At 40.5% G+C, this 27,522-nt stretch overlaps 1 protein-coding gene across 1 annotated transcript in view; it reads left to right on the top strand.

Annotated features, from left to right (window-relative positions):
• The window catches only part of LOC124286856, a gene marked incomplete at its 3' end in the record, with an annotated part of 100,878 nt that overhangs the window by 30,249 nt on the left and 43,107 nt on the right, over nucleotides 1-27,522 (top strand). The window contains exons 3-7 of the mRNA XM_046723295.1: nucleotides 20,047-20,177; nucleotides 20,353-20,390; nucleotides 20,607-20,730; nucleotides 23,912-24,668; nucleotides 24,863-24,996. Of these exons, the coding sequence (XP_046579251.1) occupies nucleotides 20,047-20,177; nucleotides 20,353-20,390; nucleotides 20,607-20,730; nucleotides 23,912-24,668; nucleotides 24,863-24,996 (1,184 nt within the window). The remainder of the gene's footprint in view (nucleotides 1-20,046; nucleotides 20,178-20,352; nucleotides 20,391-20,606; nucleotides 20,731-23,911; nucleotides 24,669-24,862; nucleotides 24,997-27,522) is intronic.

The following is a 27,522-nucleotide window of genomic DNA, read 5'->3' as shown; positions in this document are numbered from 1 at the left end:
TCTTGCTGCCAAGGCAGCACTCAACAAATCTGTGACACCACTTCTCATTCCTTACTCTGATTACAAAGCTTGCATCAGAACTTACATCCGTGATCTGATGCAAAAGAAGTGGGACACCCAAGTAGGTATCAATAAATTACATGAAATAAAACCCTATATCGGTTACACTTACTTGGGTTGTCAGTCCAGATTTGAAGAGGTCATCATGCGACGATGTCGTATTGGCCACACCAGATATACTCATGAATACCTATTAAAAGGTGAGGATCCTCCGTTTTGTATCCCTTGTGATGAGAGAACCACGGTCAAGCATGTCCTGCTTGACTGTGTTGAACTCTCCATCATAAGGGATAAATACTTCAATGTGAAAACAGTTAAGGATCTTTTTAACACTGTTAATTTTCATTTAATTATTGGCTTTTTAAAATAAATTGATTTAATGAATGAATTTTGAATAATATGTTCTGTACATATTTGTATTTTACTTATTGGTAGATTTGATTAGTTACTTAGATTGTTACTGGCAGTGCCCTCAAAGGGGGTTGAAGTAGCGTAAAATTATTGTCCTCGTGAGAGGGTACATAAGTCCCAAAACATCCAAAGTAAATTTAAACCTACTACTCTTTTAATCGTAGAATATATGTTCGTTTAAATTATGGCTAGATTATCTAACATTGCTAATAGCTGAGGGGATGGTGTAAATCCAGGTAGGGTCCATGCAGGAAGCAAAGGTACTATAAGTCCCCATGGTCCCTAGTATGGTGATCTACCTTCAGTTGTTGGCAATCTATAGCCCATTTTTACATTGTATTGTCTTCTTTAATTGGAATATTTTAGCTTTGTTCGCTAGTTTTATATTGATATCTGTGATTATCTAGTATTTTTACTGTCCTTCGTCAGCAGGTTTTTATAATATCTATATATATTCTATTTCAATGTCAAATTTCTCGTCACGCTATGGCTGAAATATTGCCGATGTGACGTTAAATATTAACTCACTCACTCACTCACTCGTTGGTAGTCGGACATCCAATCTGGGTTAACCATCAATAGTTCAGGAGCGAGTGGATAGCTGTTGTGTGATTTGTGTAATTCCACGGGATATTCCAAGTCCTCTTCGAGTATGTAGCCTTTTTTCGAATCTGACACGATGCTCATGACATCAATCTCTGATGTCCACTCGAATCCCCCGGTGGGTAGATACTGGCTCATGACTCAGCCGTACAGGTTCTTGGCATCGAGATAGAGGATATGGGTGGTGGGTTGATTCGGATTATACTTCACGTACTTGTTGTTGTTGTCAATAGTTTTAGTTTCACACCTGTCTTTTTCAACAAGGCATCCCAAGAGAGACCCGGAGAGGAGAAATACCACGCGAGGTCTAGGTCATACTGTTCCGAGCACGTTTTCCTGAATATCTTGAACACGTCAGCCAACAGGAGTACATCTGTTTTCAAGTACAGGTCGTCGTAATCACCAAGATTCTTACAGCCCAGTTTATTCCATACGTTAATCGCGTGCAAGTAATCGTCCTGGGTGATGGTCGATTCGGTCAAGTCGCTGTAAAATCGGTTGATGGGAGGCAGTCGTGTCTCGTTGAACTTGGACCAGCTGTCCATGTATTGATAGGGGTAAACACCCTTCCTCATTAACAGAGGTCGAGTCTCGGCGTCGGTGTATCGATGAATCTCAGACCGTTTAATGAGAAGGAGATGTATTTTTCCATGTTGTTGGGGATGCACGTCAGGTTGCCGTCGACCTTTGCAATGGCCTGCATGATCAAGTGAGAGTCGTACCCTCTCAAATTGTGAAACACGAAGGGGATTTCCCTGGTTTTGGGATTAATTTTGAGTTTGAGGTTGCACGCGCTGTGGGTTGCACCTCTGTACTCGCCGGTGATGTGACAGTGATCTCTCACCGAATCGCTGATTATCGAGTAACATTTTCACCGTGATTTGAAATTTGAGGCTTCCCAGGTCGTTCAGTTCCACATTGACTTTGTCAACGATCAGAGGTTTGACGTCATCAATGTCTATGTTTTTGTCTACATTCATCCGCCAGCTTCTCAGATACTTACCTATAGCGTGTTCAGTGCGCACGAACCATAGATCGACGACTCTGTGCTGATGCAACAGTTCACCAAGCTCGGGTTTCCTCATACAGGAATAACCTACCAGCCCCGTTTAAGCTCTCGGACAGTAGCCATTGTTATACTTAATTGCAAAGTCAATCTCTAATTGGGTGTTCGGTTCGAGTAAAAAAATGAAGCACACATATATTTTTTCACCACCAATCTAGTCCCCCGTCCAGCGCTATATTCAGAATAATCTTCGAGTTTGCTAATGATAAGAGGTCTGATGTCGTCAATACTGCGTTTACCTGGAAACATCAACCAGCTTCTCAGGCCAAAAGATTTCGGGGGTGGGATTGGAATGAATTGAATAGTAGTCATTGTTATACCTAGGTTCAAGCCAATCTCTAATTGTGACACCATTATGTAAGGGAGGTAACTCTGTCAGCCTTATCTTGCCAGGCAAAAAATGAAGCCTTTTTAAATTTTCATTCTGAGGAGGCCCTTACGTTCATTCAAATAATCTTTTTTCTTGCCGTAAATAAGTTTGTTTCGGACCACATTCGGCCCGTGGGCTCTACATAAACGGTAATGGCATTTCACTCAAATAACACATGGAGCATGTGTAGTTCACGAAACCATTTCTTAGACTCCTCATGTGAAAACAGCAGTACCCAGTCGGTCCTGCATTTCCTTCCACAAGTCTCGGTCGTCCCCATAAGCACGTATTGACAACAATACAGAGTGCGTCTCATCTTCGATATACTTATATGAGTACCTAGTCTAATTGTTTCGCAATTAACACGGTCACTGCTAGATCCAGTGTGACGAAGGCCAGTTCTCGATTTTTTTGTTCCGGGGAAGGCACGTAATACTGGGAGAGTGTGGGTTCATCGAGAGGTTCAAGCTGTTTACCGGTTAGCAGGTAATATTCTTTCTCGGCGTCATCAATGTTCTTGAACGTTCGAGCAGCATGGTTTTCAAGCTCGAGTTGATCGTTAATGAAATCGATTCTCTGCACGCGTTTTTACGGTTACTCGGTTTGCACGGCTTGAAATTTCTCCAAGGCTATATCATGCCGTTTTCGGCCGCGTTCGACTCCCGTAAACTCGAGAACAGGTAATTACTCCCGGAAAATGCCAGGGCATTGACTAAAGCCCCGCGGACAATCATAGCGATCGTAGCCATTCTATATATATTTATTTTACTTTAAAATATTTTCTGGTATGATTCCTTGTTTTACGAGGACGTCCTTCGTGGCCATTGCCATCCCTAAATTCACGATGAGCATGCCCATATCCTGCAGGTCGAAATCGAGTTTGATCGTCGGTTGTTTGAGAACCATTTTGGTTAAACGAGCGTATCCTACCGCTAGATGGTATGCATCGTTAACGAATGTTTTTCCTTCGGCATTATGTATATAATATAAAATATATTTTTAAGTATAACATAATATGGGGATTGACCTCTAATTGTGAATGCGGTGTGGGTTTTGGTGCTGGTTGTGGCTTATTATTTAACATCAATAATGTTGTCATGGCAGCAGCAGCTGTGCCTGTAATCCACAGAGTATAATTTTTTTTGTGGTGCTTAGCTAAACCACCTTTTCTACCGGCGGCGACACTTTTAGGGTTCTTCTTCTTGGTGACTTGTGCCGGTATTTCCTCCCCCTACTCCTGTGTTGGAGTTGGAGTCATTTCTTGCTGGGCAGTTTCCATCTTTTATACTATTATTATTATTTTTTCCCTCTTTAAATTGGCAATGCTTTGCTGTGATGATCGCCGCCGTCACCAGAGCTAAAAACATACCGTATTTGTGGTACAACACACAGCTGATGGCGAATAAGGCGTGTCGATGAACGGATCTTTCTCGAGATCTTCCCACAGGTAAAGTCGACGTTCCGGGGGAATGGGAAGGAAGTACTACACTAAACCAGTGTAGATCTGCGTCATGGTCGACCCTATAGTTTTTGTCATCTCGGCCCCGAGCCGGGTTTCATATCTCGCGTACAACTTATCGATCTCATCGGGAGGCATTTTCTGAATTTTATCGGGAGTGTGGTCACCGCCCAAGTATAGTTTGGCTTTGCCGCCGACCGCCAGCACCACCAGTCTATCTCACTTGTCGTCGCTCTTATCATCCGGCAACACCAACATTTGTTCGAGCAGTTCGTTGCACTCCATCTTATAATATAACAAGCGATGTTTAATTCTAATAATATAATACCCGATGCACACAAAACATAGCGAGATAAAAGTTAAGTTACACACTATAAGAATTTCAAAAGTCGACATTGTATATATCCCGTTAACAGTAACCAGGTTTAAAAACAGGTCCCAGACATCCTTTGGACTACTGTAGCAAGTATAAACGGGGCCGAGTTAAGAATGAAACCGAGCTAAGAATAAAACTGGTTCAAACTTCCTTTGCGCGATTAGAGACGGAGCCCAGCTTTGGAGGATGATGCAATCTCAGGATACACTGTTAAACCACGATTTTTTTGGCCAGTCCCCGGTAGCTCAATCGGTCGAGCAGTGCCGCTCATTATGTATAGTTTGCGCGGGCTATACATATGGGTTCGCATCCCGCCGTTGCCTCAGAGGAGCACTTACAACTTTGTGTGATGTGAGGTGTTTCGGGTAAGTCTCAGGATCATATCAGTTGGGTCCCTGAAAAGGGTCTCACTGAGCGGTGCTCTCTCATGACGAGAGAAAGGCAGCCGACGCAATTCCCCTTGGGAGAAGCGCAACATCTTTCTATTTCACCCTTGGGGAATTGTGGCTGCTGTGGACATTTTACTACTTTTTTAAAACCTTTCTATCTTTTGGGTATATGCGCGGTCATAGTGACCAGGAACTTGGCTGGGGATTCAAAAGTGGTATACACACTAGTGGAGAGAGATAAGGGACTGACAAAAGCTTTATTTATTAAATAAAGCTTTACAGAGTCTTTTGTTGGAAGTGATTTCGTACCCCTGTTGTATATACTACTGCCTCTACATTACCGGTGATTCCGACAAAAGACGATGTAATATTGTCCAGAAGCATGATCATTATGCAATTCAATACTTTCTATTTTTGGTGGATGTGTATATGAAATATTATAAAGTGAGTCTGAAAATAGTACTCATTGTCTATATTTGAATTATTCCTTGATAAATACTTAGAAAAACTGAAAACTTTCGACACTTTTCTTTTCTATGTAATCAAATAAATTTACAAGTATATCAAACAGTAGTAAGCAGTGTGAATGCTTTAAGTTCGTGAAATTGTAAGTTCACGTGCAAACCTTGATTTGTAGCCTAGAGAGATGAAAAACACTAAATGCGCGTGTGAAAAGCAAATTCATCTGGTAATTCGGTGCACGTTAGCTTAAACACACACATTAAGTGTAAGTTGGAAAAACAAATTAAACTTTTCATTTTATTCTTTGTTTGGAAATGCCACGCCTTTCAAATCAAGAGTGAGTGAGTGAGTTAAAATTTAAAGTCACTTTGATAGTACTTCAGCCATATCGTGACTAAAACACTTTATAGATTAACAATAAGTAAAGATAGATTATAAAATCATGTCAACGAAGGACAGTAAAACAACTAGAATATCACAGATATAAATGTAAAACCAGTAATTAAATCTAAAACATTTTTACTATAGAGGACAACACAATATAAACATAGGCTTTAGATCGCCAACAACTGAGGGTAGATCACCATACTAGGGACCATGGGGACTTACAGTACCTTTGCTACCTGCATGGACCCTAGTTGGATTTACACCATCCCTTCAGCCGTTGTCGATTATAAGAAATGTTAGCCAAAATCAAAATAACAAGAATACTACCTTTAAAAATCCTGGTAAGTTTAAATTGACTTTTAAAGTTTTGGGACTTACGTACCCTCTCAGGGGACAATAATTTTACGATACTTTAACCCCCTTTGAGGGTACATCCATTAACAATCTAAGTTACAAATCAAAACTACCAATCATTAAAACACATCTATCTACAGAACATATTTATCAAAATTCATTAATTAAATAAATTTCTTTTAAAAAGCAAGAATTAAATGAAAATGAACAGTATTAAAAGATCCTTAACAGTTTTAACATTGAAATATTTATCACTTATGATGGAGAAATCAACACAGTCAAGCAGGAGATGCTTGGCTGTGATTCTCTCACCACAAGGGTTACAAAACGGAGGATCTTCACCTTTTAACAAATATTTGTGAGTGTACCTTGTGTGGCCAATGCGACATCGTCGCATGATGACCTCTTCAAATCTGGACTGACAACCCAAGTAGGTGTAACCAATATAGGGTTTTATTTCATGCAATTTATTAATACCTACTTGGGTGTCCCACTTCTTCTGCATCAGATTACGGATATAAGTTCTAATGCTAGCTTTGTAATCTGAGTATGGAGTAAGAAGTGATGTCACGGATTTGTTGAGTGCTGCCTTAGTAGCAAGATCAGCCAGTGTACTCCCAGAAATACCAACGTCGCTGGGTAACCAACAAAAGACGATGTCGCATTGGCCAGTAGCAAGCTCATTATATAATTCAATAATTTCTAATAAAAGTGGATGTTTACAAGAAAGATTTTTAATAGCCTGAAGACACGAAAGAGAATCAGAAAAGATGATGTATTGTTTATATTTACGGTGTTTATTTATATGTTTAATAGCTAATAATATGGCTTTAGCTTCTGCTATGAAAATAGAGCTGTTATTTGGTAAACATAGAGATTGTTTCTGGGTTACATCTTTTTATTCTTGTTATTTGTTCTTGTTATTTGGTAGTCGAGAAGATATTGTTATGGATCCCAATGACAGTGGCACAAACCAACGCGCCACCATCGTTGGATCCATCTGAAAATAAGGATTTGTATGTATTATATTTATTTCTTAATAGACTAAAATTCTTGTTTATACTGTAATTCATTAGTTTCTGATTTTTTAAAAGTGGTTAACTCTTTCAACACAGGCATTTACTGCCATGACACCGAGTTCCCAGAGACCATGAGGTCATAGATGAAGCCTATGTTTATGAAGGAAATTATAAGCTTGTAAAACGTTATTGCTACTACATCCCATACACCATTTAAAAGATCTGATCCTACTGTTGATAAATATGAAGTTTATTTTTATAACATTATTCAAATAATACAACTACAACTTAAATAAATGTACTTTTGAATGAAAATGCAAGTTTACATTTATAACGTCCAGATAAACCACGAAAGAAGCAAAAACTATGGCGATTTTTTTTCCATTTGTGACATATCATAACATGCCCGTGCCTTTTTCTTTTATATTTTCATTTTTACGTCATCAGAAAATTATTATAAAAAGATTTCTTAAATAATATGTATGGTCGCCTATTTCCCGATATCTGTGGCTTTCCGCTCCGTAACATGACATAACAACGGAAAATACCTTCCGTTTTCGAAGCTTCGTATGCATAACATGCGAGGCGAATCGTTTGATGTCAGGCATCGTTCGAAAGCTCTGAACATCAACAATATCACTGTACCCTTGCCAAGAGTATTTTCACAGTTGTAAGAAGCGATTTTATTGGATAAAGATTGGTTGCTAATGACGCTTTTTCGCCACAGACTGCTATACGGGTCGTGATTGGTCAAAATCAGACACGTGACCTAAGGCAGCCAATCATATTACGACAATGGATACCGTCCTCGTAAACGAAAACCTTCAGATTTAGACAAAAGTTTTGGGTAAAATAATGCTATTCTGAACATATTAAGTAAGAAATCGCTACCTGTACGTAAATTATGGAACTTATTGGACGTATCGTGGTAGGTTATGACATGTGACAAAAATGCTTCATGTATATATTTTCGCATTAAACATCGTGTCCGAGCGTGAAGATTGAGGCAGCGAGAGCCGAAATGTCACTTGTCAGTGACTTGACTTACATTACAAAAAGATGGAAATAGTAATTTAATATGTACGTTTGACAACTTTTATGAATTTTGTTGTTGATTTTATTCATTAGTTTATTCAATTTATTTAATGAATTCCTGAAAACATCGTTACTTTGCTCTTTGACAATGTTATTGTAGACCCGCTGCCGAAGCATGTGTCCGAGAATCGTTGTTTTCAATAACATTACAAAAATAGTTTATAATTTTAATTCTGCTGATAATATATGATAAATTTAAATTTAGTAAGTGTTTTCAGACATTCTGAAATGTGATAGATTTAATATATGAATCATAAGTCAGGTAGGTTTCTAAAATTATGTCTTATTTTGACGTGACTACTGCCTGGCCGCTTAATCGGCCTCCGGTGTCTGGGGACTCATAACGTTGTGGCCGCTTAAGCAGCCTGCGGTGTTGAATGGGTTAATGTGAGGTCAACGTCTGGCCTCACCAAATGCCAAGGAGGAGAAGAAAGAAGACGAGAAGGAGATATATTCTCCAGCTCAATTCCGGCAGCTGCAATGACTGGTTTAATTCTGTGTCTAAGAGGTGGAACAAGAGAAGACTTTTTGTTATACAAATCCTCATAATGAGGATTGAATGCAGGGTTAGATTCGTTAGAATATATTTGGGTAATATATTGTAAAGATAATTTTACACGGCATTGGGTAAGAGAAGGCTCATCTGCCTCGACGTAGAGACTATCAACTGGAGAATTTCTAAATGATCCAAGACAAAGTCTTAGACCTTGGTGGTGGATACAATCAAGTAGTTTAAGGTTGTTTTTCCATAATCAAGTTTAGATCGCACCAATGATCTATATAAGTGAAGGAGGGTAGTTTGATCCCCTCCCCACTTTGATTGGAGACAACCTTTAACAAATCGAGTGCCTTCAGGCATTTACCTTTACGGGATTTAACATGTGGCAGGAATGTTAAATGGGAATCGAAAGTAAGACCCAAGAATTTGGCCTCCTTGACGACTTTGATAAGGGTGTCATTTAAAAATAGTTCAGGATCTATATGCGGTTTGTATTTTCTACAAAAATGTATGCAATCAGTTTTGGATTTAGAAAATTTAAAGCCGTTTTCAAGACACCATTTATTTATTTTGTTTAAACATAAGTGCAGTTGCCGTTCAATAGTATGCATATTTTTACCACGACAAGAAATATTAAAATCATCCACAAAGAATGATCCATCAATTGAATCATTTAAAACCTTTGATAAACTATTGATCTTGATGCTAAACAGTGTGCACAGTCCAAATGCTGCCTTGAGGGACACCCTGATCCTGATTGTATTGATCAGACAGGGTTGAACCCACTCGGACTTGAAATTGACTGTCTTTTAAAAAGTGTGATATAAAAAGAGGCAAACGACCTCTCAAACCAAAATCATGTAAATCCTTTAAAATGCCATGCTTCCAGGTGGTATCGTATGCTCCTCGAGATAAAAAAATATCGATACTGCATGTTGTTTATTTACTATAGCATTTTTACAAAGGATTCTCAACGTACAAAATGATCAATGGTACTACGATTTTTCCTGAAACCACATTGAATATTTGTTATCAGGTTATTGGTTTCAAGATACCATGTTAATCTATTGTTTACCATTCGTTCCATGGTTTTACAAACACAACTCGTTAAAGAGATAGGTCTATAATTAGACGGATCAGTATTGGAATAGGGACTACAATGTCATAACGCCACGAAGTTTGGAAATTCCCTGAAGTCCATATTGAATCAAAAATATTTAGAATTGTTTCCAAACATGATTCCAATAAATGCTTCAAGAGCTGATAGTGTATGTTATCAGCTCCTGTTGCTGTACCATGAGCTTGCTCAAGGGCGGTATTTAGCTCATGTAGTGAAAATAGTTCATTATAATCTCAACCGTTGTCTGAGTTAAAATTCAATCTTTTCTTCTCCTGTTGTTTCTGAAACTTTTGAAACTCAGGGACAAAATTTGATGAAGATGAATGCTTGGCGAGAGTTTCACCAAGTTTATTGGCAATGTCAGATTTATTAGTTAATAAATTATCACCATCCTTCAGATGGTGAACGGTAGACTTGAAACCTTTGCCGTTTATTCTTTGAATCATGTTCCACACCTTTGACATAGGTGTACGTGAATTTATTTTAGAAACATAATTTCGCCAAGACTGACGCTTAGTTTGTTTAAAAGCCACATATTAAATCCCTTAAAGGTAAATGCCTGAAGGCACTCGATTTGTTAAAGGTTGTCTCCAATCAAAGTGGGGAGGGGATCAAACTACCCTCCTTCACTTATATAGATCATTGGTGCGATCTAAACTTGATTATGGAAAAGCAACCTTAAACTACTTGATTGTATCCACCACCAAGGTCTAAGACTTTGTCTTGGATCATTTAGAAATTCTCCAGTTGATAGTCTCTACGTCGAGGCAGATGAGCCTTCTCTTACCCAATGCCGTGTAAAATTATCTTTACAATATATTACCCAAATTTATTCTAACGAATCTAACCCTGCATTCAATCCTCATTATGAGGATTTGTATAACAAAAAGTCTTCTCTTGTTCCACCTCTTAGACACAGAATTAAACCAGTCATTGCAGCTGCCGGAATTGAGCTGGAGAATATATCTCCTTCTCGTCTTCTTTCTTCTCCTCCTTGGCAATTGGTGAGGCCAGACGTTGACCTCACATTAACCACATTTAAAAAATCAGAAACTAATGAATTACAGTATAAACAAGAATTTAGTCTATTAAGAAATAAATATAATACATACAAATCCTTATTTTCAGATGGATCCAACGATGGTGGCGCGTTGGGTTGTGCCACTGTCATTGGATCCATAACAATATCTTCTCGACTACCAAATAACAAGAACAAATAACAAGAATAAATAGAAGATGTAACCCAGAAACAATCTCTATGTTTACCAAATAACAGCTCTATTTTCATAGCAGAAGCTAAAGCCATATTATTAGCTATTAAACATATAAATAAACACCGTAAATATAAACAATACATCATCTTTTCTGATTCTCTTTCGTGTCTTCAGGCTATTAAAAATCTTTCTTGTAAACATCCACTTTTATTAGAAATTATTGAATTATATAATGAGCTTGCTACTGGCCAATGCGACATCGTCTTTTGTTGGTTACCCAGCGACGTTGGTATTTCTGGGAATACACTGGCTGATCTTGCTGCTAAGGCAGCACTCAACAAATCCGTGACACCACTTCTTATTCCATACTCTGATTACAAAGCTAGCCTTAGAACTTATATCCGTGATCTGATGCAGAAGCCTTGGCATTTAAAATATTTACATTGTCTAGATTATGTACGGTAGGATGTCGGGGAAAATACTTTTCTGCTTTCTTCCTACTCTTTCTGGCCTGTTTGCATTCATTGGTGAACCATGGCTTACGAATGTGTGGAATTGCAGAGGACTTTGGTTTAGTTTGATCAGCAATGTTATTCAGTATATCAGAAAATAACTGTATAAGATCTTCATTGTTAAAAACAATGTCATGTTTTAAATGATCAGTCCATAGAGTCTTATATATTGACCAATCAGCCCTGGCGAAATTTCGTCGATATAAAGGTGGATCATCACCAGGGTTGACTGTTTTGAGAGTGGTGGGGAAGTGATCACTCTCGCATAGGTCATCATGTACCAACAATTCAAATTTATTATACAAGGAGGAATTGGCGAGTGCCAGATTTAGGACTGAATATGCTCCAGTTGCTGGATGTAGATATGTGCTTGTGTCATCTTTAAATATGCAAAGATTATTGTCTGAAATAAATTCCTCAAGAATTTTACCTTCCTTATTAGTAAGGTCACTTCCCCAAAGCGGGTTGTGTCCGTTCAGATCGCTCATGATAATGCATGGCTTTGGAAGCTGATCGTACAGATTCTGAAGATTTGATTGTCGAAGATTAGACGACGGAGGTATATACAAACTGCACAGAGTCAATGCAGTATGCAGAGTAAGACGAACAGCTATAGTTTGAAGATTTGTCTTAAGTGAGACAGGGCTATGTATGACACCCTGTCGCACCAACATGGAAGCACCTCCTGTTGCTTTATCTCCTGGAGGCGAGAAGGAGTAGTAATCACTGTATCGTTTTTGATTAAAAGTATCGGTATCTTTGAGATATGTCTCTTGAAGACATATTGCTGACGGTTGGAAATCTTGTAATAATAACTGTATCTCGTTGAAGTTATTTTTGAGTCCTCGCCAATTCCATTGCATTACAGTGGACAATTGAGTCATGGTGCCTCAATAGGAAATCTTTCTCGGGAATGCTAGGAGGAGTAGCTCTAAAAACCTGTCCTGAGAGGACAGTGTGACCTCCATGTCCAGAGGTCCAAATTGGTTCTCTAAAGGAACTTGCAAAGGTAAATGGACAATATGAGGTTTGTCTTTGTTGATTTTCTTTCCTTTCTTCTTCTTAATTATATCTATGTCTGGTTGTGAAGCTGACGTTTCTGGTGTTGTTTCGGTCTGAATGTCTGTTTGGGATCCAGACGTTGGAGCCAAGACTGTCTCCCCTAGGATCCCCGACAACAGTTCCATTTTCACCGCTGAAGCCAAAGCTATCTTCTCAGCTTTGACCTACATTCAACAGCAAAAACATTCCAAAAACTTCATCGTTTTCACAGATTCATTATCCTGCCTTCAAGCACTTCAAAATGTGACTTCAAGTCACCCAATCATCCTGGACATATTAGAACTTTACAACGACCTTTCTACTGGCCAATGTGACATCGTCCTCTGCTGGTCCTCACGTCGGCATAGCAGGTAACACCAAGGCCGATGCTGCAGCAAAAGCAGCTCTTGACAAGCCCCTATCTCCACTGCTTATCCCGTACAGTGATTTCAAACCAACTATCAAAAGCTATACTCGGGACCTGATGCAAAAAAGGTGGGACACTCAAGCAGGAAGAAACAAACTCCATGAATTGAAGCCAACAATCGGTTATACCTACTTGGGTTGTCAGTCAAGACGTGATGAGGTAATTTTACGACGATGTCGTATTGGCCACAGTCGATTTACACATGACTATCTGCTGAAAACGGATGGGGATGGACCCCCTATGTGTGTCTCTTGCGGTGAGGTTTTCACCATCAAGCATGTTCTGCTTGAATGCGTGGACTTATCGTCTGCAAGGGACTCACATTATGATGCAACAAACCTAAAAGATCTGTTCTCCCGCGTAAGCGCTCATCTCATAGTGAACTACCTGAGGGAAGTTGATCTGTATCACAAATTGTAACTGCGAAATGTACTAACCATAAATTGTAACTATGAAACGTCACTAACAAATTGCCTGTCTATAAATTTGATGCTATGACTTTCTTTGCTTTTAAATGACAATGTAATCAATATATGTCCTTGAAATAAAACTCATTCCGAGTATGTACTTACAATGTTTACTAATGCAGACTTGTTCTTGTCACTATATGGCTGGAATAATGCCGATGTGACGCAAAGCCCAACTCAACTCAACTCAACTCAACTCAACTCAACCAGACGTAGAGTGTGTAACTACCGGAGAAGATTCACGAGCTGAAGCTGAAAGGGTAGGCTGGGTTGATTTTATCCAATTCAAGTCAGTTTGACATGAAATGGAAGACGTTGCAACTGGGCGACTGACCGCAGCAGCATTGCTGACGTTTGACGGAGGTGAAGTTTCAGTTTGTTAACAGTGTTTTTGTCTCAAGGTATGAAATATGTTTTTCACATTTTTGTTTCATAATTTTAGATTCTCGTTGAAAAACAGGGCAGGATCTTGATGAAGCAGGATGTGCAGCATCACAGGTAGCACACATGTTATTTTTGTCATAGTCAGAGCCATCATGGTGATCACCATAACGGTGACATACAACGGTGTTACGGCATGATTGTGGCCCGTGTCAAAATTGCTGACATATATAACACCGGAGTGGATTGGGGATATACACATATAGGTGTTTGTTGTTTTAGTGATTCCCTCTTTTTTAATTGTGAATCGTTTAACAGCTGACACACCCTGATCTTCTAGTTCTGCTGCAATGTCCTCCTCTGCGGATCAGAGAGACAACGAGCTCTATCTTTGATAATACCACGGCATGAGTTTAGTGTCCTGTGCACAGACACAGCAACCTCAATATTGGCAAAAGTCTTGACTGACAACAGATGGAGAGATTGCTGTCTCCGTGCACACTCCACAAGAAACGAGCCAGTACGCAGACGAGTAACATTTTGTACTTCTCCACAGATGCCGGAGATAGCCTTAGAAATAGCAAATGGGTTTAAGTTGATTGAGAGAAAGTCTGCACCTTCAATTACAAGAAATGGAACCCAAGAGTCATTGTTAGAAGAAGTGTTTCCAGTAGAGAGATCTGAATCTTCTAAACGTCTTTTCTTTTCATTTCGAGATGAACCAGAATCTTGAAGTGCCATGATGAAAGGAAATAGATTCAGCACCCCTGCTCCCCACCCACCATGGAGTGTCAGCAAGGACGGTGTCAAAATGCACAGGATATCCAAAATGCTGACACCAGGAATACAGGGGTGGTTTACTCCGGAGACAACGACACAAATAGCTGCATTTGTCAACCAATTTCATGCCCGACTCTTTCGGCTCAAGACAAGAATTTAGAGACATACATCATTTGGAGGTCATTATCACTAGATTGGCCCATGAGCCTCCGCCTTCTGGCATAGGACTCTAGGCAAGCATATATAATATATTTTGAAATATAAACATTCAGTGTCAAAAATGTACAAAAATGTACAAAAATGTACAATATTTGCATAAGAATATTGTCCATGCACAGGGCATGGCGTGACCAGTTGATTGATAGAACCGAGCCAGTTCTACCACCTGTCTAGGTGAAGTAAGGGGTGAAGTGGTGTGTTGGGCAAAGGAACACTGTTCCTGGAACCAGTGCCCTCATCCACCAGACTCCCGTCCTCCACCGACACAGGGGCGCAACCCAAGGTAAAAGGGTTGGTGGACCAAATATACCCCAGGGTCCACAACGGGGGTTTGAAGAGCGCTTAGCGTTACCCAGCACCCACCACGAGGAGGTGGCCCTTCACGGGTGCCTTCAAATCAAGAACGTCCATGTGCTATGGGGAGGTTTGATGGTGATCAGTCTGTGTTCGCTGTTGCAAGAGCCTTTAATTGCCCACAGCAAACAATTTTTAATTTTAGGATGTGAGTGCATCAAACCTTAACTGTTGCCGACCGCCCGAGGCCGGGAATTTCACGTGTGACGTCAGTCAAGCAATACGATTATGTAATCTTTGGAACAGATATGTTACTGCAACTTCCACAAGTAGGGAGATGTTTCTTGGAAGAATAACTGCACAAACTGTCAGAAATCGCTTGCCTGCTGCTGACCTCTTTATCGCTGCAACCGACTGGTGAGGGCCACAAGACACATTTTCAATCAAGACAGTGGAATTCGGTTGTATTCAGCGACGAATCTCGATTTACTCTGAGAAGCAAACGTCATGCTCAAGTCTGCGTAGGTGAAGTGGACAGATTTGGTGACGAGAACGTAATTGTATGGAGTTCGTTTTGCGCATACGGGCGTTTCCCCTTTGTTGTCCTTCGAGGGAAATTAAATGCCGCCCAGTACAGGGATCAGGTTTTGCAACATATCTTGCTTCCATATAGGCAGAGACAAGGCTCTGAACTGACATTCCAACAACACAACATACTGCAATTGTTACACAGAATTATCTGTGAAGTGCCGGTATACAAGTTCTGGATTGGCCGTCGCATCATCTCATTCCTATCAAACACATTTGGGATGTGCTGGGTCAACGTGTTCGCCAGCAAGTCAACCCACCACAGACGTTGCAAGATCTTCAACGTCACCTTGTTGGGCAATGGCGACGTCTTCAGGGTGTGTTTACTAACGTTCCAAGATCCATGAGGAGACGTTGCTTGACTGTAAGAGACGCTAGAGGAGGCCACAACCCTTACTTAAGACCTCAATCGAATTGTTCTCCACGTTGTGGATTTCATTTTGGAGGGTACCTTGACATCATGAACGTTATCGTTGTTAAAGAGTTCCGGCAAGACTTTGTTTTGGTAATCCTTTGATGTCGAGATGTTCTGTGCACAGCATACAACTAAAATTGTTGCTTTAAACCGAATATTAAAATCCTAGTAAAAAAAATCCTGTGTCAGGTTTTCAGTTTTGCACAGTATATGTAAAAGCCGCAATTATGGCGGTTGTGAAAATAGTGCTTCCCACTCCATCCGCTCTACACCCTGCAGCTTAAGGAATTCCTGACATTGTCGTCTGGCAGTAAATAGGGTAGGCCATAAATGCCATGCATAGCTTGCGGGAATGGTACTGCTATAGGAACCAGAATCTCGTCCCGATAACGCTGTCCGACCACGCTCAGTGGAGTACGTCATGTAGGACTTATCCCTGCCTAAACCACGACAGACCCTCGTCAAATCGGTTATACGTGGCCACAATTGCATATGTGATTCGTTCTACATTGCGACAATAAATCCTCTGCCGACCATCATGGAAGGACAAATTGAATCTGCTTTCATCTGTGAAGAGCACACCATTGGCGTTGATTCTAGTGGCCATGATGTCTACTCCATCTCAAACGCGCCTGCCTGTGACTTGGTGTAAATGGTGGACGAACTGCAGGTCGCCTACAGCGGAATCCGCCTGCCCATACATTGACGAACGGTGCTCCTGGATATCTTTACATTGCTACCATTGAAGTGTTCTGAAGATCTGCTGTGTTAAGAAATCTGTTACGTGTAACGCCTATCATCTCGGACTGTTGTGACTCTGGGGCGACCTGGTCGACGTGCATATTCCACGGACCCATTGGTTTGAAATCTCTGCCACAGTCAACCAACAGCACTCTGACTCACATTAAAGCGGACAGCAACCTGCAGCTGAGTTTGACAAGATTCCAAAAGGCCTGTAACCTGACCCTTTCAGCAAGTGTCAAAAACGTCTCATTTTAAGCTGCGATTTCAAGCAGGTACCTGAACAGTGAAAGACAGTGAGAAACATCAATACATGTGTATTGTCCTCCACTTTCTATGGATAGAGTACCCGTGAAGGTCCAGGTTAGAATATTGGCCTTCAGTAACCTATGCTTGTCGTAAGAGGCGACTAACGGGATTGGGTGGTCAGGCTCGCTGACTTGCTTGACACATGTCATCGGTTCCCAATTCATGCTCATGCTGTTGACCACTGGATTGTCTGTTCCAGACTTGATTAAACTTGAATGCGGCGTAAAACTATACTCATTCACTCATTCACTCTTATTATGATATTGATTTAGAGATGAATAAAAACAAAATAAACTACATGTAGTTGGAATCAATCAATCTTTATTTTCTTTGTAGTGGAGGCCATAGGCCCAGGGTACACTTCAGGATTTCAGAGCGGTACATATATGCATCTATAGTTCACAAGACAATAAGTTAATTTACAAAGTATACAAAAGGAAACATGATACTATTGGCATAGAAGTGAATCTCTAAGTTCCATTGCATTGTGTATATAAATAGCTAGTTTTTACAGTATATGGATTGCCAGTTGACATGAGAATATTAAACTTATGAATAAAAGTTATGTAGTAAATACAAACATCTCAGATTTTGATAACATTTACATACCAAAATACAATGAAATTCATCAATAAAGTTATCTTTACATACAAAACATAATCTATTTGATCTGGGTTGATTAATATATCGACCGGTTTCAATTTGGAGGCGGTGTGAAGAACATCTGAATTTAGCAAGGGCCGATCGAAATTTTGAAATTAATAAATCTTTTATGTAAAATTCAACATTAAATGAGATTTTAAAACAAGAATAAAGTGAAAATTTAGGACTATTTACAAGCGATGTGTGCCACTCTTGTTCATAACTTGCTTTTCTGATATGAATTTATCAACATTACATAAATTTTGCTGCTGTTCCCACATAAAGCGTTTGTATTCCAGGTCTCACACATGCTAATTACATCGAATGTTTCAGCATAGCTCACAAAGTCAGCATCCAATGATTTAGAAGTGAGTCCGTTGACATTCCAAAATAAAAATGAGTGATTATTGATGGTATGGACACTAACATCTGGGCCCTGGCCACACCCCTATCTCCTCCTCTCCCGCTTGTCTCTAGAGCGTAGATTGGGTCCAGCCTTCTTGTTGCTTGATATAAGGGGCTCTGGGTCGGGCCTAGCAGCAAACGACGCATCTGGCTGAGTGGGGGTGGTATCTGTATTCTGCCTCTCGGTCACAAACAGTTTACCATTTTTGAAATAGCCAAGTTTGTTCTCAGCTTTCAAATCGTTGAGCTTCTGTCGTTGATATTTCGTGAGGTCTGAGGAAATCCCGTATCTGTCCTCTTTAAGTCTCTCAGTTTTAAGGCTCACACTTTATCCTCTGGGTAGAGAATTTTGACTATCATGGGTCTTGGTTGGCCTGGCTTCCCCTTTAACCTGTGTGCGGCAACGATACAGTCGCTAGTGATATCATTATCACCGTCTGTGTGTCAAAGTGTCACATACATATTTCTTACACACAGAGACTGTCTCTCTTGCTTTTTCAGGTAGACCATACAGAATGACGTTGCAGCGTCTACTGTATTGTTCTTGTTTCTCGAGCATATCCTCTATACTGTCTAGTTTATCAGTAAACATGGTTATATTGTCGTTGCTTGGAGACATCTCTAAGCGATCTAACCTATCTGCAACTTCGTCAACATCAGCACGTAGAATTCCCTGTCTGCATCTTAGATCTGCCAGCTCAGAGCTTATGTTATCTAGCGAGTTACTCATCTTCCCCAGGTCTCTGATTTCCGAGGTGATATCCTGTTTTATCGTTTTAAATGCTGATAGTATTTCAGGTCCTGGGTTAAGTTCGATGTCACTAGATAGTATGGGAAGAGCACTTCGGTATATCAGAGTGAGAGTAGTGTTTACCATTTCGTCGTTAGATGCGAGATGCGAAATCCTCCATGAATATCCATTAAAAAAATTAATCTCAATATCCTGATAGAGCTGTGTGAGTATACAGCCTACTATGACAATACAGAAGATCACAAACGTCACACTAACAATCCGGTTGCTTGTGTCCATCTGCCATCGAGATACCCATATTCTCAGATTCAGTATTACCTTGTGCGCAGGGCTTGACATGACCAACCGATTGATAGAACAGGCCCATTCTGGGCCTGAAGTATTCCTCGCTCCTCATCCACCAGAATCTTTTCCTCCACGGGCGCAATTCACAGCAATTCACAGGTTGCCCGATTTGGTTATCTCTTGAGGCCAGCAATCAAGGATCCACACAATCTTTTCTCCACGGGCGCAATTCAAAAGTTATCTCTTGAGGCCAGCATTGTCTGGCACTCACCACGACCTGGCTGCTCTTCATGAGTGCCGAAAACCTATAGACATGACCATTTCTCCTTTGTACTTGATTCCTAAGCTCCATAAAGTCTGTGCACAGAGAAAGTGAGTGAGTGAGTATTGCTTTTAGCAATATTCCAGCAATATTGCGGCGGGGGACACCAGAAATGGGCTTCACACACTGTACCCATGTGGGGAATCGAACCCGGGTCTTCGGCGTGATGAGCGAACGCTTTAACCACTAGGCTACCCCACCGCCCACACACAGAAAGAAATTGCAGGGTTCAGCAAAAGCAACACCAAAGCCCTGTCTCAAAGAATTAACCATTAAACCTTCTTTCAAGAGGGAGTTTCTGTCACATTCACAGAAGCTACTTGAGACAACTTGAATTATCAAACCTTCAAAGATTAGCCTACTTTTTGTAAACTAAAAAAATCAAATTGATTCTGCCAAAAGATTAGTTTTTTTAGCTCTCACATAACAAATTTCAGGAAAATTCTGTGACACATGGGGCTTTTGTTTCTAAACGTGATGACCGCAGTTAGTAACCACTCTTGACTTCAGATGTTCATGATAATTTGTCAAACATATAGGATAAGAACTTCTGAAGTTCACTGACCCTATGTTCCTGCTTCAGATCTGTCTACTCGTCAACAATCTCGGTTTTTGATGTGGAAGACACGGACCTGTCAAAGTTTGAAAATTTGGTTAATGAAACGTACAGTTATCCGTTCAAACCCTCTGGCCGACAATGGGAATTTCTCAAAGGTATATAGTGTTCATGCATTATACTTTTTACAGTCATGGTAGATATTTTCATTTATGTTAATGTAAGGCTTTTATGGACAATGTTGTTCATAACGCTTAAACTTTTCTTTCAGTCATCCCTTAATTCTCTCCAGTGATAGATTAAAGTGGAATACCTAAATGCTTGTTTTTGCAGGCACTCAACACAGGTCACATGGTACAAAGAATCAAACAGTAAGTCCAAAATTAATATATTCATGTTTGTTGATCATTCATTTATTTGTAAATGAATCTACAGGATGCGTACTGGATGATTGTACATACATTTGAAACCGAAACTAGAGATTGTGCATGTACATATCCACATCAAGACGTATGAAATTAGCTGTTCATCACTAACAATTTCCATGTTATACTGCTACTGATCGTTGAATATTGCAATATTTTCAGACTGAGACATCAAACAGGAAAGAAGATGGTTGCCAAGTGTTCCACTGTAAAGACTTTCTCCGACCACAGTTACAGCAAACGAAAGGAGATATTACTGAAATTAGACGTCATTACATGATGAAAGGTACTGTACTGTACTGCTGTTGCTTAGATATACACACTGTTTTTATATGTTTGATAATTCGTATGTAATTAAAAACAAATATAGGATCAGAAGAAATGAATGGGAAATCTGTTTCATTTGTCTGTATTACAGAGGGTTAAGATGAAGATTTATAAATGTTAACTTTTGTAAGGTGAGGTATGGGACCTTTTGGAGTGTATACTTACTCCTTTATCATGCGGATATCTAGGAAATAGATAGCTAGATAAGTACATGTGAAACAACAACAATGATTAGATGACACTATTGGCATTAAACAGATGAAGATATGAAATTTTAATATGTGACTTTAGGAATGATTGTTTGAGCCCAGGAAACCTGTCATCAGCTCACACCACATCCAAATTCATCCAAAAATGTTCAATACATATGGCCTGAGGTCACATAAGATATAGGGAGCTGCTTGTGAACCTACAATGCTTCTTCAGTAGCTTATTCTCGTGTGGGCGAAGACTCTAAATGGTGTTCATACTTCATGGTGATCTGGGGCGGTGAGGTAGCCTAGTGGTTAAAGCGTTGGCTCGTCACACCGAAGACCCGGGTTCGATTCCCCACAAGGGTACAATGTGTGAAGCCCATTTCTGGAGTTCCCCGCCGTGATATTGCTGGAATATTGCTAAAAGCGGCGTAAAACCAAACTCAGTCAGTCAGTCAGTCATGGTGATCTGAATCTATCCCCTAACACTGTGAGTATACCTCATTTCATGCTCCAAATAAGTGTCTCGGTGACCGCCAAGGGACGACTGTTCCATTCTTAAGTAAGTGAACTGCTGAGATCCCGTCTCACAAGGACGCTCTGACAGGGCTATCTATACCTTGTTTCACGTTTCACAGTGGTGAGGAGAGTGTGACGGGGCAGGCTACTCCTTGTGGACAATGGACTCTTGCTCTAAATGAGCATCAGTGACCCTGACACAACAAGTCATGCATTGGCATCCCTTAGGATGAAGTGAAGTCTGACTTTACCAGCATAGAGTCACATACAAATCCAGAATGTTATGCTTACCCTTTATCACGATTAATCCTTCTTGATATTGGTCATGAACGGAATGCTGAAATATTTTCTTTTCTGAGCAAGATCGAGCACCATATCTAGACTATATGTTAACCAGTCTTGGTCTGTCTAAGTTACACGATCTTCATCCCTATTCCAACGTGTTTAACTGTTGGTCAGTGCAATGTGAATGCATGCCTCCGAGACTGGAGACAAGCTCACGTTCACAATGTCAACGACTTGGGAGTTAAACCAAACATATGGTATCGACCACAAAAGACATTTGTTGACCTAGTTTCAATCATGCCTATCCAACAGCCTAATTATTCAAATGTCTAACCATATTTAAACTTGTGCACATCGTAACAATGACTGCATGCCTCTGTCAATTCTTTGTCCTCCTGTGGGGTAAGTAAGTCCCAAAACGTTCAAAGTAAATTTGAACATACCATTATGTTTAACTGTAGAATATATGTTATTTTTATATATGGCTAAATTGTATAAACTTGCTGACAACTGAACGGATGGTGTAAATCCAGCTAAGATCCATGCAGAAAGTCCCCATGGTCCCTGGTATGGTGATCTACCTTCAGCTGTTGGCAATCTATAGGTTCTTTTTATGTTGTATTGTCATATATAGTTAAAATGTTTTAGAGTTCATCACTAGTTTAAACTGAAATCTGTGATAAAATAGTTATTTTAATGTCCTTCGTTGACAGGGTTTTATAATTTACCTTTATTTATTATGAAATTATAACTTGCTTTTAGTCACGATATGACTGAAATATTGCTGATGTGACTTAAAATCTTAACTCACTCACTCACTGTCAATTCTTCTGTTATCCAACCATACAGCTGTTATCCAACCATTCTGGAATTCACTCATCACTTTGTCGGTTGCATTTTGCTAAATTTGTCCCATGTATCATTGAATGTTATCTCAATTTGTTTCATTTGAATTGTTCCCAACCACTCCCTGTATAATCCCTTATCATTGTATTGTCCCCCGCCGCAACGCGGAACAACGGACTATGTATTTAGCGGCGTACTGCCATACGTACGTCCCGATTCTTGTTAACGCGATATCTGATGAACTGTTGTGTCCAATATCTTCAAATTTGGTGACAGCATACATTGGGAAACCACTTTGACAACTTTTCAAACTCTTCTTAGCGTGATATCTCATGCACCGTTGTACCCAGTGTCTTCAACTTTAGTGACAGCCTACATTGGGGGATTACACAGACACCAGTTTATTTTGGTGACCTTGACCTTATCTTCAAGGTCACCATGACACTTTGCACGCTTTTAACTCTTTTTAACGCGATATTTCATGGACTGTAGTACCCAATATCTTCAAATTTGGTGACAGCCTACATTGGAGGATTTCACAGACACCAGTGTATTTAGGTGACCTTGACCTTATTTTCAAGGTCACCAAGACACTTTGAACCCCTTTTGAAACTCTTCTTAACAGGGCATCTCATGGACTGTTGTACCCAATGTCTTCAAACTTGGTGACAGCATACATTGGGGGATTATGCAGACACCAGTTGACTTTGGGTGACCTTGACCTTATCTTCAAGGTCACCATGACACTTTGCACGCTTTTAAGTCTTTTTAACGCGATATTTCATGGACTGTTGTACCCAATGTCTTCAAATTTGGTGACAGTTTACATTGGGGTATTACCGGTACACAGACACCAGTTTATTTGCGTGACCTTGACCTTATCTTCAAGGTCATCACAATACTTTGACCACCTTTTAGAGGCGATATCTCATAAAATATTGCACCCAATATTTTCAAGTATGTTAACAGCCTACATCGGGTGATTATGCAGTTACCAGTCATTTCAGGTATCTTGTATGTGACCCAAAATTAAAAAGTAGTAAATATAGATATTCCATTCTTTAGCGGCGGGGGACATTGCCATATCAGTGGCAAACACTTTTTCATCCTTTATTCGATGGCCATGAGACCAACTGTACAACATGTGTAAAACAGTAAGGTAACGACATGCATATATGCCTGAGAATGTAGATCTTATTAAATTGATATGATAATATGTTCACAGAGATGTTTTTGTATGACCCCTTGTCTCTATACTTGAAGTTAATTGTATGTAACTGATCCTTATATCAACAGGCGGCGTCAGCATAATTCCAGTCAGTCTGACAGGCCATTTGGTGGACATTAAGGATATGCTACTTTCAGTCCTGGAAACTGATAAATCCCTCTTTCACTGCAACCTTGTCACTGGTGCAGAGCTGGACTTGAGTGATAACGAGAAGTGTTTGGTGCATTTGACAGAATCCTTAGCAACAACACTAGACTTTCCAGTTTCAGAGAGACCTTCTGAAATACGATGCGATATGTTTCTGGCTTTTCCCGAGCAGCCCCATGTTGTACTGACAGTGATGAACTGTGAACATGAATCTAAAATGATAACAAATTACAACACCTCAGTAGCCAGAGAACTGACTGCAAAATTACGTCGTTTCACAATTGAAAACCTTAATGTTATACATGGGGTTGTGAGCAAGAATGACATGAAAGATAACGAGGTGTTCCTTGCAAAGTTACAACAAATTGCAGCAGTGTCTTCAGTATTCATTTCAAAAGCGTCTTTGATGATGAACTCGTTCAAGTATGACCAAATACTTATGGCATTCTGGGCAGCATTAGCTGAGACAAAAGTAGATGTACAAGAGAGTCAGTTAAAATTTCTTAAGAAAGAACAATGCATCCTTTTATTGGAAAATCTTAACAGAATGAATGTCGAGGTCAGGCTTCATTCCACTAGTGAGTCCAATGACCTAATGCTTGAGGTTGCCAGGAGACTGAGCAGACAGGGCAACACCTTGCTGATCTGTAGATTACGGGAGGAGAGGGACCGATTGAGGTAGGTATTATAGATGGGCCGAACTTGTTCTATAGTATAAGCTATCTTTTGTAACACTATTAGCTATCTTGTTCTACAGTTATTTATTATCTTGTTATGCACATATTACCTATTTAATTCTCTAGTCTGTTAAATTGTACATGTTGAAGCATTTTTATAATTTTTACTTAAAGATAATAACTTTACATTTCCAGATCAGTGTTCTCATCGACGATATCATTAAATGATGTCTGGAAGTGGGATCTATCAGCTTATGAGAACATTGTCCTTGATGCCCAGAGTCTGCCCGAGATGCCGAGTGGATGTCGGGTGTGGCGATTCCAAACAGGTAAAAATGTCCATGTCCAAAAAATAATCATACTAATTATTTTTTCTTATCCTAACTCATGATCTTTTGCTTATCTCCTTTCCCTTGCAAATGGTGGTGGAACACTTGAATCCCTTGAAGTTCCCGAAGCAGACGTAAAAATACACTCACCCACAAGTTACCTCTCTTTTGCCCTTTTCCCGCGCAAACAGTAATGTGACTAGCCTTATTTGTCACTATCGATGGTTGGGTGAGCACTGGAGTCCCGCATACGGTATACTACTTAGAGCTCCATGGGAGGCGCCTACAATCGTTGGAGGACAGATTGATGATGCAGCTAAGGAAGTTACACACGACTCTAGAGAAGTCTTGATGATAAAATCCATAGATACTCTGGCCAACGTCATCCGTCATACTTCGCAAAAGTATAACAGCAAGTCCAAATATTCCGGCATGCAGAAAGCAAAGGAGAAAAAGTACTCCAGCTTCAGGGACGTTAGAGGATCTTTTCGTCGCCCATCCAGAAATTACAGAGGAAACTCAGGGAGAGGCCGCACTCCCAGAGCATCCCGAGGAACTAGACGTTGATATTGTGGTTCGGAACGACTGGAGTCTTCCACCCCCAGCCGTACCTGTAAAACAATCGACAGTGGGTGGACGACTACATAGGTACTGGAAAAATTGGGGAATACTAGAGGTCGACTACATCTCCCAAGTACTGCGATAAGGATACATTGTACAACTCAAGGCCACACCTCCGCTAACACTCAGCCCGATGGTCTTCAATTATGCAGAGGAGCAGGCAGACAGAATACAAAAAGCCATCAACTCACTACTTATGAAGGAGGCGGTAGAGATAATAGATCAGCATCATCTCACTCCAGGCTTCTACTCCCCAATTTGTCTAGTACCCAAGAAGAACATCAAGGAGAAGTTCAGACTGATTTATAACATGCGCAAACTCTACAAAGACTATCTACTGAAACCAGAGAGGTTCAGAATGATCCACCTACCTCAACTCAGACTACTCGTTCGTCCACCAGATTACATGATTACATAGACCTGCAAGATGCGTATCTACACATCCTCATACATCTGGAATCAAGAAAGTATCTGTGATTCCTAATCAGAAGGCAGCACTTCCAATGGAACGTCCTACCGTCTGGAATATCTTCGGCCCCGTGGCTATTCACACGAGTAACCAAGCCTATAGTCACATATCTACATCATCGAGGTCTACGCAATACCTTCTACTTGGACGACGGCATTCAGTTTCACCAAAGTGCCAGTCAACTCAGACTACAGATGAACTTCACGATCAAGTTGCTCACTAAACTAGGATGGCTGGTGAACCTCAGAGTTGGAACGAAAACAAGATCTGCAATTTCGGGGGATATGGTTTATCACAACACAAAATCGTATTGTCGTCCCAGAAGATCTTGCTGCCAGACAACCTCAAGAGGTATCTCTTATGGTGGACTCACAGGTCGAACGTTTGTGGAGGGACCTATTTACATGAGCCGGCCTTCGACACACATCTCTACGTAGACGCTTCGATACAAGGCTGGGGTTCGCATCTCAACAATCAAGTTGCATCAGGGGGTGGTTGTCCAAAACAGAACAGCATCTTCACATCTATCTGCTGGAGGTGAAAGCCGTGATCAACGCCTTACAACTATGGTCGAGCTCTCTGAACAACAAGATACTGATGGTCCACACGGACAACTCTACAGTTGCATTCTCCATAAATCGGCAACGATCCACAAGGCCTCAAAGCCTCTTACACCTCACATTCAAGTTGTTCCACATCATGGAGGAAGCAAACATTTGGATAAAGGTGTGTCACATACCCGGAGCCAAGGACGTACTTGCAGACGCTCTCTCCCGACCACTGCACCCCTCACCTACGGAATGGATGCTCCATCCAGAAGCGTTCCTGCTCATCATAAGGGAAATAGGATCCCCTTGCATAGACCTGTTTGCCACGAGGTTCAACAAACTACAGACGTCTGTCTCACCAGTTCCAGATCCTCAAGCCTGGGCAACAGATGCACTGAGCATATCTTGGGAAGGACTAAACGCTTACGCGTTTCCACCCCAATATTACTCCCAGCAGTTGGAGTTGAAGATCAAACAGACACAGGCGCTAGAAGTTACTGTTGAAGATCAAACAGACACAGGCGCTACAACTGACTTTGGTCGCACCATACTGGCCAGCGAGAGTATTGTTCATAGGCCTAATAGAAGATCTCGGAAGTCCAACAATCAAATTACCAGATTGGCCGAACTTACTCATACATCCGCACACCAAGCAAGTCAACGGGAACCCGACAGCGTTCCAGCTACATGCGTGGACCGTATCAAAACATGCTTGAAGAACAGAAGATACTCTGCCAGGGCAGCCAAGGCAGTAACGCTAGCATTACGCACATCTACTTGTAACCTGTACGATGATAAGTGGCTGAACTTTGAGAATTATGCAAGGTGGAGAGGCTTCATGGCGATGCAAGCTTCTCATCCTTAAGTGGCGGAATACCTGTGTCATCT

Source organism: Haliotis rubra, unplaced genomic scaffold (assembly GCF_003918875.1).
Source record: "Haliotis rubra isolate DU_JTF1 unplaced genomic scaffold, ASM391887v1 Scf393, whole genome shotgun sequence".
In the NCBI taxonomy this organism is placed as follows: domain Eukaryota; kingdom Metazoa; phylum Mollusca; class Gastropoda; order Lepetellida; family Haliotidae; genus Haliotis; species Haliotis rubra.
Note: the sequence above shows the minus strand (reverse complement) of the source record. Positions and strands in the feature narration are given on the sequence as shown.